Source organism: Hakea prostrata, chromosome 2 (assembly GCF_041222555.1).
Source record: "Hakea prostrata isolate BN-2017 chromosome 2, UWA_Hpros_2, whole genome shotgun sequence".
In the NCBI taxonomy this organism is placed as follows: domain Eukaryota; kingdom Viridiplantae; phylum Streptophyta; class Magnoliopsida; order Proteales; family Proteaceae; genus Hakea; species Hakea prostrata.
In genome coordinates, this window is record NC_142601.1 from 2,544,029 (window position 1) to 2,558,574 (window position 14,546).

The following is a 14,546-nucleotide window of genomic DNA, read 5'->3' on the forward strand; positions in this document are numbered from 1 at the left end:
CAATGGTCAAGATTGAAATCTTAATCGAAAGTTCGGAATCAACGGTCCGAAATTTCGGTTGATTGTAAATGCGTATGACTGAAGCAATTTTGGTTTAAGAGTGGGCAAATTATTCCTAACAAATATTAAAATAATATTACTCTTTTTCCTTTTTTGGCATAAGAAATAATGGGTGGAGAATCTCCCTTTCCTCTCTGTAAGTTACCTTTTCCGGTAAAGTTGTTTCTTTTATGTTACAATTTCGTTTCTGAAGTCTGGACACAACGTTACTCTGCAAGGTTCAAATATAGGGTTTTAGCACTGAGCCTGCCACTGTTTGAGGGACTGGTTCTTGCCGTAGTTAGTTTCTACAGTCACCGATTCGCCGGCAGTCAGTATGGTTACTCTACAGTCCACACTCTCCGTAAGTACTCTATCTCCATTCAATGTTTTTTTCTTCTTCTTTTTCTCTTTCTCTGATTGCTTTCATAACTGAACTGTCTGTAAAACCCAATTTATTCCGGCGATTGCCGGAATTTCGTGGTGGCAATCTCACGATGCTACTGTCTAGTTGCCTTCATTGATGGGAAATGCAGCACCATTTTGGTAGAGTAAAATCTCTTGCTGTTCAGATTTTTAGTTACTGAGACCCAAGAAACTGAAATCAATGATTAAATCTATAGAATGAACAATCCCAGATTTTTTCTTCTTCTTATTATTGGAGGAATCTTATAAAGTCCCGTTTTTGTTTGGCAGAATCGACCAATGGCTGCTGTCGGGGAGATCACAGCGGCGGAATTCCTGCAGGTATGTTAGTTTATGAACTTTTCACTTTCAGACCTTCTTCAGTCCAGGTTCTGGTGCGGAATATGAACGACAGAAATAAATATGTGCGATTTCCTTTACTGTTTTTGTAGGGTTCACGGAGGCAAAACCTTTTTGTGGGGAGGAGTTCTCGCAAGCAGATGCATCGTATGCTATGGGGTTCCCTTCGTCATCAAAGATATTCAGGAAGATTACTTAGTGGAGGTGTTACTTCTAAGATTTTGCTTCCTGCTCAACCCAGGGCTTTAGTTTCCGAAGGGGCGAGCATTGTGGCAAATGAAGAAAGAAATGAGACAGCAAGCTCGGAGGGGGAGGTTATACATTTTTATCGTACTCCTCTGATTCAAGAGAACGCGACTGCTGAGCTTCTTAAGTCTATCCAAACAAAGATTTCCAGTCAGATTATTGGTTTGGAAACTGAGCAATGTTTTAATATTGGGCTTAATGCCAGGCTCTCAAAAGAAAAGCTTGAAGTACTAAAATGGCTTCTCCAGGAGACATATGAGCCTCAAAATCTTGGTACTGAGAGTTTTTTTGACAAGGACAGACAAGATGGTATCTCCACTTTCATAGTTGAAGTTGGACCCCGGCTGTCTTTTACAACTGCGTGGTCTGCAAATGCTGTATCAATTTGTCAAGCATGTGGATTGACTGAGGTGAGCCGCTTGGAGAGGTCCAGGAGATACTTGTTGTACCTTAAGGCTGGGTCTGATTTGCTTCAGGAACAACAAGTTATTGAGTTTGCTGCAATGATTCATGATCGAATGACAGAATGTGTTTATCCCAAGAAGCTCACTTCATTTGAGACTAATGTGCTTCCTGAAGAAGTTCAGTACATTCCCGTCATGGAGAGAGGACGGGAAGCATTAGAGGAGATTAATGAGAAAATGGGTTTGGCCTTTGATGAACAGGATTTACAGTATTACACAAAGCTCTTCAGGGAGGACATCAAGAGGAATCCAACAACTGTGGAACTCTTTGATATTGCACAATCTAATAGTGAGCACAGCAGGCACTGGTTTTTTAATGGGAAAATTGTTATTGATGGCCAGCTTATGAGTAGGACTCTCATGCAGATTGTGAAGGGCACTTTGCGTGCAAATCCAAGTAACTCTGTTATTGGCTTCAAGGACAACTCAAGTGCAATCAGAGGCTTCCTAGTGAAGCAGTTGCGGCCGGCACACCCTGGTTCAACATCTTTGCTGAGCATTGGTAGTCATGACCTTGATATCTTATTTACTGCAGAGACACACAATTTCCCTTGTGCAGTGGCACCTTATCCTGGTGCGGAGACAGGTGCTGGTGGTCGAATTCGAGATACCCATGCTACTGGGAGAGGATCTTTTGTTGTTGCTTCCACAGCTGGCTACTGTGTTGGAAACCTTCATATTGAAGGGTCTTATGCACCATGGGAAGATCTTTCTTTCACATACCCTTCAAACTTGGCTTCCCCTTTGCAGATTCTTATTGATGCAAGCAATGGGGCATCTGACTATGGGAATAAATTTGGTGAGCCATTGATTCAGGGGTACACTAGAACTTTTGGAATGAGACTCCCAAGCGGGGAAAGGCGGGAATGGCTGAAGCCAATCATGTTTAGCGCAGGAATTGGGCAGATTGATCACATTCATATATCCAAGGGTGAGCCAGAAGTTGGGATGCTAGTTGTGAAGATTGGAGGACCGGCATATAGGATAGGAATGGGTGGTGGTGCAGCATCAAGCATGGTGAGTGGCCAGAATGACGCTGAACTTGATTTTAATGCAGTACAGCGAGGAGATGCAGAGATGGCTCAGAAGTTGTACCGTGTTGTCCGTGCTTGTATTGAGATGGAGGAGAAGAACCCAATTATCAGCATCCATGATCAAGGTGCTGGTGGAAATTGCAATGTCGTCAAAGAAATAATCCATCCAAAGGGTGCTCAGATTGACATACGGGCAGTTGTTGTCGGTGACCAAACAATGTCAGTTTTAGAAATATGGGGTGCTGAGTACCAAGAACAAGATGCAGTACTTGTGAAGCCTGAGAGTCGTGATCTTTTACAATCAATTTGCGACAGAGAAAGGGTGTCAATGGCTGTTATTGGAGTTATTGATGGGAAGGGTCGAATTGTTCTTGTTGATAGCTTAGCTAGGGAACATTGCCAGTCAGTTGGACTTCCTGATCCCCCTCCTGCCGTAGATCTTGATCTTGATAAAGTGCTTGGTGATATGCCTCAGAAATGCTTTGAATTCAACCGGGTGAGCCAAACCTTGAAACCACTTGATATTGCCCCAGGGATCACAGTAATAGATTCTCTACAAAGGGTACTAAGGCTTCCATCAGTTTGTTCAAAGCGCTTTTTGACGACAAAAGTTGATAGGTGTGTAACAGGTCTTGTGGCACAGCAGCAGACTGTTGGGCCTTTGCAAATTACACTTGCTGATGTTGCAGTCATTGCTCAAACATATAATGATCTGTCTGGGGGTGCTTGCGCAATTGGGGAGCAGCCCATCAAAGGTTTGTTGGATCCAAAAGCGATGGCAAGGCTTGCTGTTGGAGAAGCACTCACAAATCTTGTCTGGGCTAAGATTACTTCCCTTTCTGATGTGAAGGCAAGTGGGAACTGGATGTATGCTGCTAAGCTTGAAGGGGAAGGAGCAGCAATGTATGATGCTGCTATTGCGTGTTCAGAAGCAATGATTGAATTGGGTATTGCCATTGATGGGGGTAAAGACAGTCTTTCCATGGCAGCCCATGCAGGCGGTGAAGTTGTCAAAGCTCCTGGAAATCTTGTTATCAGTGCTTATGCGACTTGCCCAGATATAACAGTGACAGTGACTCCAGACCTGAAGCTTGGAAATGATGGTGTCTTGCTTCATGTTGATTTGGGCAAAGGAAAGCGGCGCTTGGGTGGATCTGCTTTTGCTCAGGTTTTTGACCAGATTGGAGATGAATGCCCTGATCTTGATGATGTCCCTTACCTCAAAACAGTTTTTGAGGTCGTTCAGGAACTGCTTACTGATGGATTGATCTCAGCTGGTCATGACATCAGTGATGGTGGACTGATTGTTTGTATCCTTGAAATGGCATTTGCTGGGAACTGTGGGGTTCTTTTGGACTTGAATTCACATGGTAAGAGCATCTTTGAGTCACTTTTTGCAGAAGAGCTAGGTCTTGTACTTGAGATTAGCAGGCAAAACTTGGATGTGGTCATGGAGAAGCTTGACAAGGTCGGCATTTCCTGTGAGATCGTTGGGCATGTAACTGCTTCACCCATTGTAGAACTCAGATTTGATGGGGCAATACAATTGAAAGAGGAGATGTCTCACCTCCGAGACTTGTGGGAGGACACCAGTTTCCATCTAGAGAAGTTTCAACGGTTGGCTTCCTGTGTTGAATCTGAAAAAGAGGGTTTGAAGAGCAGGCAAAAGCCTTCTTGGAACTTATCCTTCACTCCTTCATTTACCAATCCAAAATTGATGGAGGCGAGTAAAAAACCAAAAATAGCTGTGATCCGAGAGGAGGGCAGCAATGGAGACAGAGAAATGTCTGCTGCATTTTATGCATCTGGTTTTGAACCCTGGGATATCACAATGTCAGATCTTCTTAGTGGGGCAGTCTCTCTAAACCAGTTTCGTGGGATTGCATTTGTTGGAGGTTTCAGTTATGCAGATGTTCTGGACTCTGCGAAAGGTTGGTCAGCATGCATAAGGTTCAATCAACCTCTACTGACACAATTCCAGGAGTTCTATAACAGACCTGACACATTCAGTCTTGGAGTTTGCAATGGGTGTCAACTTATGGCTTTGTTGGGCTGGGTCCCAGGAACTCAAGTTGGAGGCACCCTGGGTATGGGTGGGGACCCTTCTCAGCCAAGGTTCATCCACAATCAATCTGGTAGGTTTGAATGCCGCTTCACCAGTGTATCAATAGGTAACTCGCCTGCAATAATGTTCAAAGGGATGGAGGGCAGTACATTGGGTGTGTGGGCTGCTCATGGTGAGGGGAAGGCATATTTCCCTGATAATGATGTTTTGGATCATGCCCTTAAACTTAAATTGACCCCATTGAGATACTGTGATGATGATGGGAAGGTGACAGAGGTTTATCCTTTCAACCCGAATGGGTCTCCATTGGGTATAGCGGCAATATGTTCACCAGATGGGAGACACCTAGCCATGATGCCTCATCCTGAACGATGCTTCCTGATGTGGCAGTTCCCGTGGTATCCAAAGGAATGGAATGTGGACAAGAAAGGCCCTAGTCCGTGGCTGCGGATGTTTCAAAATGCTAGGGAGTGGTGTTCTTAAGGCCTGTCAGCTCATAAAGAGGCAACCCCTCAACCCTCCTTTCCTAAGAAAGAATAAATTGTCTCTAATTCTTCCTAAAGATCAGAAGGCGGATCTCTCTTTCTTAAACTGTTTTTAGTTGCATGCTTGTTTCTTAATAATATGTATCACACATCAAAATAGGGTTTAAACTATTTTGAAAATTTTACTTTCTTGTTACTCTTCATGTAATTCCCTGTAGGGAAAGAGTTCTCTGTGGGGCAACATGGCCCCTGTGCATGTAAAGGCATCAACAAGGCTGGGTTTTTTTGCCTTTCATGGGGGGAGGGTGGTTGTTCACCTCCCTCTCTTTCTAGGTTTAGGTGCTACCCTCCAACCTGAGGAAATATTTCTCCGTTCCAATATTATAGTATCTCGGCATTTCTTTTTGTGGTGCAAATGCTTATCTCTGGGGATTGGCTTACTATATATTTCAGGAACTGTATTCTCTTATTATATCTGTTTTGATGCTTGCTCATTTGATTAGATCATTAGAGTCTACCCTTCAGTAAAGAGTGCATATCTGATGCTTCCTGTACTTAATACAGTAAAGCAGTAAATCTGTAAATGTTACTACTGGTCTATATGATTTGCATTCCTACAGAATATTGGAATAAGTTAGGTGGATGAGTCTATTCTATATAAAGAGTATGCATATCAAAAGATTCATTTATAAACTTAGGATCATTTTTGAAGAAATATTGTAAATTCATTGGACTGGGCTGTTCCTCTGTGATGGCTGATGGGTTGATTTGTTCAACTTGGGGATGATTCATGTGATATGAAATTTTAACTCAAGTTATAATACTGTGCAATCAGTCGGCTGTGGCTGGGTTGGTTCTGCAGGTTGATCAGTGCATCTGATTGGCCTGTGGGTAGTGGGCCCACCAGTGCTACGGAAGAGATTTTAATCTGACAACACGATATGTGCAGATTTAAATTTAAATCCAACAGTCAGAATTTAAGGTGGTACTACAAGATAACAAGATTTGTAATAACAATAAAATAAATCAGTTATGAATAGGAAACTATTTGAATACAATGAGCAGGAATATATGAAAGCAAAAAGGGGGATCCATGGGGAGTCATTATGTACATAAAATAGCAGACGAACAGGCTAAGATTTAGGATCGGGTAATTAGTTACTGATAGGAGAAAAAGAAGATGATAAGAAATAAGAGAGCAGTGGACTTTTGGGAGAGGAGAGAATTTTCATCCTACAAATAGGATTGAAACTGAACCAATTCAGCAGAGTGAAAAAAATGAGACTATTGACTGTAAGACAAAGAAGAGAAATAGGGAGAAAATAACGCAAAGGTAAACCAGGGCTGGTGGGAGATCTATTGCAGTCAGGATTAACTCAGTGAGGATGAACCAACTGAATATAACTGAATCTTTTGATTTCCCCCACCCCACACTTTTTATGTAGGTAATAAGAACATAAAAAAAGGATGACAAGAAGAGGAAGGGGGATAGGGATGGTAGTCTATCTCAGCCTTGGGTCTCTCACTGACAGCTGTCTCAGCTGTTGAAACCAGTCTTTGTCAGACCAAACACTTGCAAGCAAGGAATTGAAGTTCCATTACTCAGGTCTTTATTTAAGTACAGCTGATGGGGCCTATTTATTGCATGGCCTGAAGCTTTACTAAATAGAAAGTCTAAAAAATATGAAATAACTGAAAATAGAAACTGAATTCAACTAAAAAGAAAATAAAGGCTTGAATAGAAGCTTACTATAAGTATTAGAAACTAGTACTAACTTGCTAAAACTGAACATAGCAACTAAATTAATGATAGCTTCTAATTGAATATTGCGCCAATGTCTAGCAGCTAATTTTCAGACCAGATGTCCATTTCAGCTCCCAAATTACTATTCACATGAACAGTTGTTTCTCTATGTTTTCTTAAATTTCTGCCTTTGTCCCTTCCCTTCTTCATATTGGGGCTGCCGCATGAGATGTTCCATTTAACCAGCAACAACTTGCCACAGCTGGTTTCACAGCATTTGCACCCCACAACCTTTCTGGGCTGGCTTTGGGGTTTTTTCCAGTGGCTACATGTGGACCTTTGATCCACTTCAGAAAAGGAGGTGAATAAGGTTCTAGTTGGTGTCATGTAACAGTTACTTGATTTAGTAGGGTTCAGTTCAGTGGATGCTCTACTTCCATATTCCAACTTCTGTGCATGTGTAAACTATTTCTCCTAATCTAGAGTGCTCCTACTTGATCACTTGGTATGTTGCCAGCTGTGAAGCTAGCCTCACTTCCTCCATCTACAAGAGTCTTCATCTGTCTCATTTTCATTGTTCTTCTTATCTAGGACAAGAGAACTGTTTCACCTGTTTTCTTCTTGGACCATTTTTGCCTGATTGCTGCCTCCTTTCTCTTTCCCTTGGCTTTTAGTGTGCTGTTGACAAAATTATACCATCAAAACTTAGTTTTAAAATTTTCTTCATCAACTAAAGAAAAGCAAGTCAGTTTCTTCAGTCATTGTGACTGTTGATGCATGTTTTTGGAGGGCGCTGCATTCTTGTAATCTTTTTGCCCGTATTTACAAAAACCTCTTTTTTGAAAGAAATGCCAAGCATAGGAAAGTATAATTAAAGCATTAGGAGAAGCCAATCTTTAAGTGTTTGTGACCCTGTTTGTGAGGTTGCTCAATTGGAAATAAGCATGCAATTATAGACAATGGAAGCAAGTATGTTAACACCACTACCCACTTTCCACTGAAATTTGCGATTAGCAGAGGGAATTCAGCAACCATGTTATTGCTTATGGAGAGAAGGCTTTTTAGCGTTGGCATTGAGGAATAGGGGAGGATGCATATCATATATTTTAAATAGATGAGACTGCTTTTCTGTTGCTCAGTTGGTTGATGCCTTGTCATTTTCAGGCTACCAGAAGGTTACAGGTCTGACTCCCCTGTCTTCACTTGTGCCTCATGAACCTGTTTCACTCTCATCACAACCCCTTAAGGAGAGAGAACAACATCTTGATGCTTTTTACTCAGCCACTCTACAGTAGTTAGTCAAAATCCTATGGGGCAAGTTTAATAGGTAGACTGAGAAAACAATTACTAATTGTTATTTGTGATCCGAATTCTTGTACCTGACTTTTAAGATGGAGCCAACCCACACCGACGTATTTCACTAGACGACTCAAATGACCAAATTCGTGAGATCTGTGATGGAAGCAGAGGGCTTTTGGTGGGTGTGCAGGGTGTTGTAGGACCTGTTTACCCAATTATCTCTTATGAAGTCAGTGTGACATTTGGGATTTCATCCTAGGGTTTTGGAGGAGAGTTTTCGTGACATCGTTTTGGCGATTGGACTAGAGATCTCCATTGTAATCTTCTTCTTTGCCCGTGGACATAGCCCACCATGTTGGTGTATGAACCACATTAAATTTCTGTGTTCCTTCAATTTATTTCTGTTTCTGTTTTTGATTTCTTGGTGTTCATTCTAACACTCATTGTCACTCAAATAAACGATGAACATCACTAATAAAATGATTTGATTGCTCATTGATGATTGTAAGATGGCTTATTCATGACTCCGTTGCTCATACAAAATTCAGTTCAAAGTATAGTCTGATAAAAATGAATTTTCTGAGAATTTGAAAGACAAATTATTTGGAAACTAAATGAATTTCCTTTCTTCTTTAATGTTTTATTCTTGTAACCAAATTCTTTATAGAGGATGAAATGGACATAGAAATCTAGAAATTTCTCCTGTATGGAATATAACGTACTATGTTATTCATATCAGGTTAATGTTACACATTTTGCAGTTTTATTTCTCGTGTACACATGCGTACCATATGTATTACTTTTTTTCTTTTTCTGATAGATATGGAAGCATCTGATTTGTAGAATGCTGTTTGTTTGCCTTGTTTTTCTGTTTGTTTGTTAGTTTGTTGTTATCTTTTTTCTTCCTTCTTTTTTTTTTTGGGGGGGGGGGGGGTTCTTGTAATTGCTTTATTTAAGTTGGGATTACGCTTGGATGATGATGTGGTTGTTATTGCTTTTTTCATGGATTAAAAAGCAATTGTTCAATGTAAACTTGAAGAAGTCACATAATCCTTTCTCCCTGGGAAATAATTGCCAAGAGCTCTGGCCAGTTGTGTCATTCTAAAATGTTTATTTACCAAAGCCCTTTCGCTATTCTCACTGTTCACTTTAAGCTATCAACTTTAGATAATGTGTAGGGAATGCTGGTGCCTTAAGTAAAAGGTTTGATGAACTGATTGTATGAACTGACCTTCATTGACATGTAACTGTATGGGGTTGGGGTGTTTGGTCGATTTTATTGGCTCTAATTGTTCCTACTGCTGCTTTGTGCCTAGGGGATTCAGAAATTTTTGAGTTTCTGTGGAAAGATAAATAATTAAAATCCATTTACACTACTCAACAAGTGCAGATTCTACTTTCTTTCTTTCTTCTTGTCTTTTGCTTCTGATCTCTGTGTACTTGTGAAAATATACTAGGGTAGTATTTATTGATTCTGTGGAGTGGTAACTAATGGTGACTGTTGTTACTTTCTTCTTCCTTGTCCAACCTGTAAACGATAATAGTTAAAATTCAGCTCTGACAATCCCAGTTGATAGCTTGTTTCATGTCTCATTGCCTATGACTTTATTCATTACTACAATTATTAGTTGGGTTTTTTAAGAAAAAGAAGCTTTGTGGAATTGACGTGGAGAAATATTTGGAAGTACCATTGCTGATCCAATATAAATATACAAACATTTGGACGTTAGAAACACCTTCTCAGAAGAGTTGGAGAATGATCAAGTATACAACACCAGACCACCTGAAAGTGATCCAAAAATGAGAATTTCTTGTTCACACCTTTGACCATGCCCACTTAAGTGCTTTCGACTCCTGAACCCAAACAAACCAGTTCGTGTATATAAATTATAGAAACTTATTCCAGAAACTTGTTGAACTGTCTCCAAAGCTAAAACAGAACTTGCTAGCAGTAATCTCAGAGCTAAAATCAATATTTCAGATGACTTAAGTAATAAGCCATATTTTGGGTGTAAAACCCACCAGGCAAAATTTCTCCCTCCATCTCCATATAGAGTCTTTCAAGTGCGTTTGAGTTTGGCTCATCTATGGAGTTACCAAATGAATACTGGTGCCCCGGTGTGTATGCAAGATATTGTGGGTTTGTTTCACTTGCAGGCAGCATATTAGCAGTGATGTGTGGTGAATGCAAAGGCTGATGAGGCTGTTGAAGGGAATATTTTCTATCTATAGCATCTACTTGAGGACAAATTGGAAGCTGATTATGGTTTTCATTTGTAGTTTGGGAACTTGCATGACCAGGACCATTGATGAAATTTGCCACAAGAGACTCCAGAACTTCTATCTCCTCTTGAAGATTCGCTACCTGTGAAGTAATTTATATATGACCATAAAATTTGGGAAACTGGGTTTAGTCAATTCAATTTGTCTGAGTGAATGATATGCAAAACTTAATCTTCTACCTGACTTCCAGAAGTGGGTTGGGGATATGAAAGAAACAAGAAAAACAGAGTGTAGTTAGAATCGGGACCTGCTTTTGAAGTGCAATGATATGAGCAGTACAACCATATACAGGATCTCGCATTCGGGCTACTGCTTCATAAGAGATTGTAATGGCTGCTTCATATCGGTGTTGAACTGGAAGTTGAGATAATAGCTTCGACACATTGCTTGCCCCAAACACCTTGTGAACTGCAGCAAATTGGTGCACACCTTGTTCAGCACAGAAGTAGGGAGCAAATATGCATCGATCTGTACACTTTCTCCTCAGGAACTTGCATGCACCACATGATGGTGGAAGCCCTGTCATTTTCCCTGGAGTTTAACAGTTCTTGTCTGAAAATTTTGTTTGATTAAGAAACTAACCTTGTTGAATAAGATTTAAGAGCTGGCTTGAGTGGTCTTTATAACCATCCAATTACTTCTAAAAGCACTTGCCCAAAATGGAGTGTTCGCTATATTTGAAAATTTCCTCCCAGGCCTCCTTTGTGGCTTTCACAATCTTTCCCAAATGTGCAATCTTTATTTGTCCATTTACTAAAGGGGTTCTAAATAGTGTCTTGACCATGGAACTAATAATCATTCTCTGCAATTTGGTTCTCCATAATGAGGAAACTAGTGCTAAAAATTACTTTTAAAAGCGATTCTTTTTGTTCTTTCCTTTTCCAGCAACAGTATCCCAAGCTCAACACCATTTTTTTTTCTTCGAAAAACAGTCTAATTGCTGAAGAAGCTACAAAGCTCCATTCCCCTTCTATTTGGCTATAATATTAATTATTACAAACCCATCTTGCTGAAGATAAGATTGCACAAATGGGTAATCATTATGATGAGAGCAAGGTCTGGGATTTTATTGACATGGTGTGACTGGTGTCCATCTTTAACACCTAAGTATATGAGCTTGAAGTGCTTCTCTATACATGATTTGACCATTCCCTGTTTCTCCTCATCGATTCTTAACTCCAAAGTTGACTTAGATCAGAGATGCTACGTTGTTTAATTGTCTTTTTTTTTTATAGACATTGTTTTATTGTCTTGGGTGCTTGAAGGCTGAATCTGGTCCCTTGATCAGCTTAAAACAAGACTCCAGATTGTTTTGCTTTTGTGTACAAGTGCTACAGCTTAGTTGTGATTAGTCAAGAGACATATTCATTAATTTCACGTTGTTAGTCATCATTAAATCAGGTGACTAATGCTAATTTGGGTTTTCATGGCCATGCATGGTCCCGTATGTCCTCTCAAATAAGAGAACTTCAGAGAATCCAAGTCAGGTAGGATTCTGAATCACCTAAACTAAGGAGGAGCAAGGTAGCTCCACTTGAACATTTTGAGGATAAAGCCTCCGTAAGTAGAGAGAATTGGACAAAACAGAATAAGAAAAGGAATGAAAAAGACTAAAGAGGAACAAATGGCTGTTCTATCAACTATAGTTTCTTCTTTTCCGTCTCTTGAAGGACATATATTGGGAATTTTTTATACGAAGTTGAAGAGCATTTGCGATTTGCTGAACCATTCTGGGACAGTAGGAGCTCCTTTTACATGATGAATTCAACACCCAACTCTATTTCTTTTTATAATTTTTTTTCTGGGCTAGGAAGGAAATGGAGAGTTTTTGATCTCCATAAACCAAGCGGAAGTGGGTCGGTAAGAGCATATTTAATAATGGAATAGGCACAGTAATCGAGTGACCTTGGCCTCTTGCTCTTTCAGTTAAAATCAAATCAACCCTTATGCACTGAAGCATTCAAGCAGAATCTAAAATCAGAATCAGTGGAATCAGAATCAGTTGAGATCTATCCAGTTCTCGGTTCTGCTTCTTAATTGCAGCAACCCAAAAGTCACTGAGCCAAAGAATGAGAAAGAAGATTAGATTCAGGAAAAAACATGACATGGTACACCTTACCAGTTGAAGCTTAGAAGATAAAATGGAGGACACAACAGGATTTTTATCACCTCCCGTCCTGACACACTCTTTTTCATCTAGTTTACTGTTAGATAATAAACACGTGTCTTATTTTAATCTTTTGGTTGAAAACTTTCTAATCCTTAACCATTGCATCCCTAAGGACCCTAACGTATCTTCTATCCTCTTCAACTCCTAGTAGCCCACTTGCCACCGGCATCTCATTTCACTTCTCCCTCTTTGACTTCGGCAGCACCAAGTTCACACACCACTAAGTCTGCAACAAAAAAGGAGAAGGCAAAACGAGTGGCCAACGTCTCCGTCTTCATCCAATTTTAACAAGCGAATCAAAGATAAGGAAGAGAAAATGACAAATTTGTAGTGTACATTCAGCAGAAAATCCTGAAAATTTGGGAGTATGAGAAGAAAATAGCTCAGTAAGGTCATGTGGCAAATCTTAGAGCCTGTAGATAGAAGTTGTTTTGAAAAAAATGTCGAAATATTTCTTCTTCCCCCCCTTTTCTGTTTCCCCTGAAACGAACAAGTCTCCAAAACCAAGAATTACAACATTAGATCTAAACTGAAATCCAGAAAACGAAAGGAAGAACATCAATGCCGTTCTTTGCCTGTTCTTTTTCACCTGCTTAAAATCTTTAATGAGTTTTCTGATTTTGGAGTCTAATTTCCATTTATATGGAGAATTGAGTGGAGAGGATCGGAATTGTTTGATGCTTTTGTGGATAGTGGATTAGAAGGTTCTTGAAATTTAGGTCATTAATTTTTGGCGTTGATGTTTAGCATCTCAACAACATCAACTTCCTGCCTTCAGCTGTTCTTATGGGTTTCGTTCAATTTTTAGGGTTTTGGATGTTTTTGTGATATGCCGTCCACATCTCTAGTTTTGGTGGAGGTGAACTTGGTGCTGCTAGAGCCAAAGAGTCAAAAGTGAAATGAGATAGCAGGTGGTGGGGAGTGGGTAGCCGGTGTTGAAGAGGAAAAAGAGCAGGAGAGAAGATACATTAGGGATGAAATGGTTAAGGATCGAAAAATTTTCAACCATGAGATTAGAATAAGACACGTGTTCATTATCTAACGGTCAACTGGGTGAAACAAGATCGTGTCAGGATTGGAGGTGATAGAGGTCCGAACACAACATATCTTCACAATGGATTGGACCAAGAAATAGAGAGGCATTACAACAACCCAAGACTGAACTTAGTAGGACCAAATCCCCATGATTGAAGATATTCTCCCTTCACCTGATTTTAGAATCCAAGAACTTGTGTAGGAGTAGGAGTTGAGACTTAACATTAGATACATAGCATTGTAGATGTCCTCCAATGGGCTCAATAGAATCCGTGGGAAGAACTTTAGAAGCCGATCACATGGTTCTTGGAATAAGCCCTTTTATTAGGAGAAAAAAAAAAAATCATCTACTATGCATAGCAGTAAACTTTTATATCAAATAGAAGACTGTGATTAAAGCTTTGATTTAAATTAAAAAAAAATCCCAAGAGTCTTTTGTACCAAATAACACTTGTTGCTTTAGAAACTAGAAATTTTGTCAAAAATCATTTAATAAACATGCTTCATTTATGAGTAAAAATTGAAGTTTATGTTTGTTTATGTGTCAAGAAATAACTTTGACGAAATTAAATAACTGTTCCGTCTATTTTTTAAAACAATAATTGAAGGCAGATGGACTTTAAGTGAAATAAGTTAGAATAGGGTTATGATGTTCATTTTCTCATCTAAACATAAAACATAGACGCCAAGAAGTACTGAACCTCGCCCTGAGAACCATAAGTACTTCTTGCCCACAACTAGCTAAGGGGGAACAGAAGGACAGACATATTAGACTCGAGAAGACTTACTACATCAAAAGCATAGTAGAGACAGACGACTCAACAAAGAGCCCTATGTTGAGTAAGGGGGGAGTGACTCTTGCACTTGGACTTTAAGTGAAATACGTTAGAACAGGGTTATGATGTTCATTTTCTCAT

At 39.8% G+C, this 14,546-nt stretch overlaps 1 protein-coding gene and 1 pseudogene across 1 annotated transcript; one reads left to right on the forward strand and one right to left on the reverse strand.

The window, feature by feature from the left end:
- The first annotated feature begins 219 nt into the window (after positions 1 to 219).
- On the forward strand, positions 220 to 6,422 carry LOC149023257 (putative phosphoribosylformylglycinamidine synthase, chloroplastic/mitochondrial). The gene is made up of 3 exons (XM_089143813.1): positions 220 to 403; positions 736 to 786; positions 897 to 6,422. The coding sequence occupies exons 1-3, from the start codon at positions 377 to 379 to the stop codon at positions 5,094 to 5,096; spliced, it is 4,278 nt and encodes a 1,425-aa protein (XP_088999939.1). The 5' UTR covers positions 220 to 376; the 3' UTR covers positions 5,097 to 6,422.
- Positions 6,423 to 9,901: 3,479 nt separating this feature from the next.
- LOC149023258 (LOB domain-containing protein 31 pseudogene) lies at positions 9,902 to 10,950 on the reverse strand (annotated as a pseudogene).
- Between the last annotated feature and the right edge of the window lie 3,596 nt (positions 10,951 to 14,546).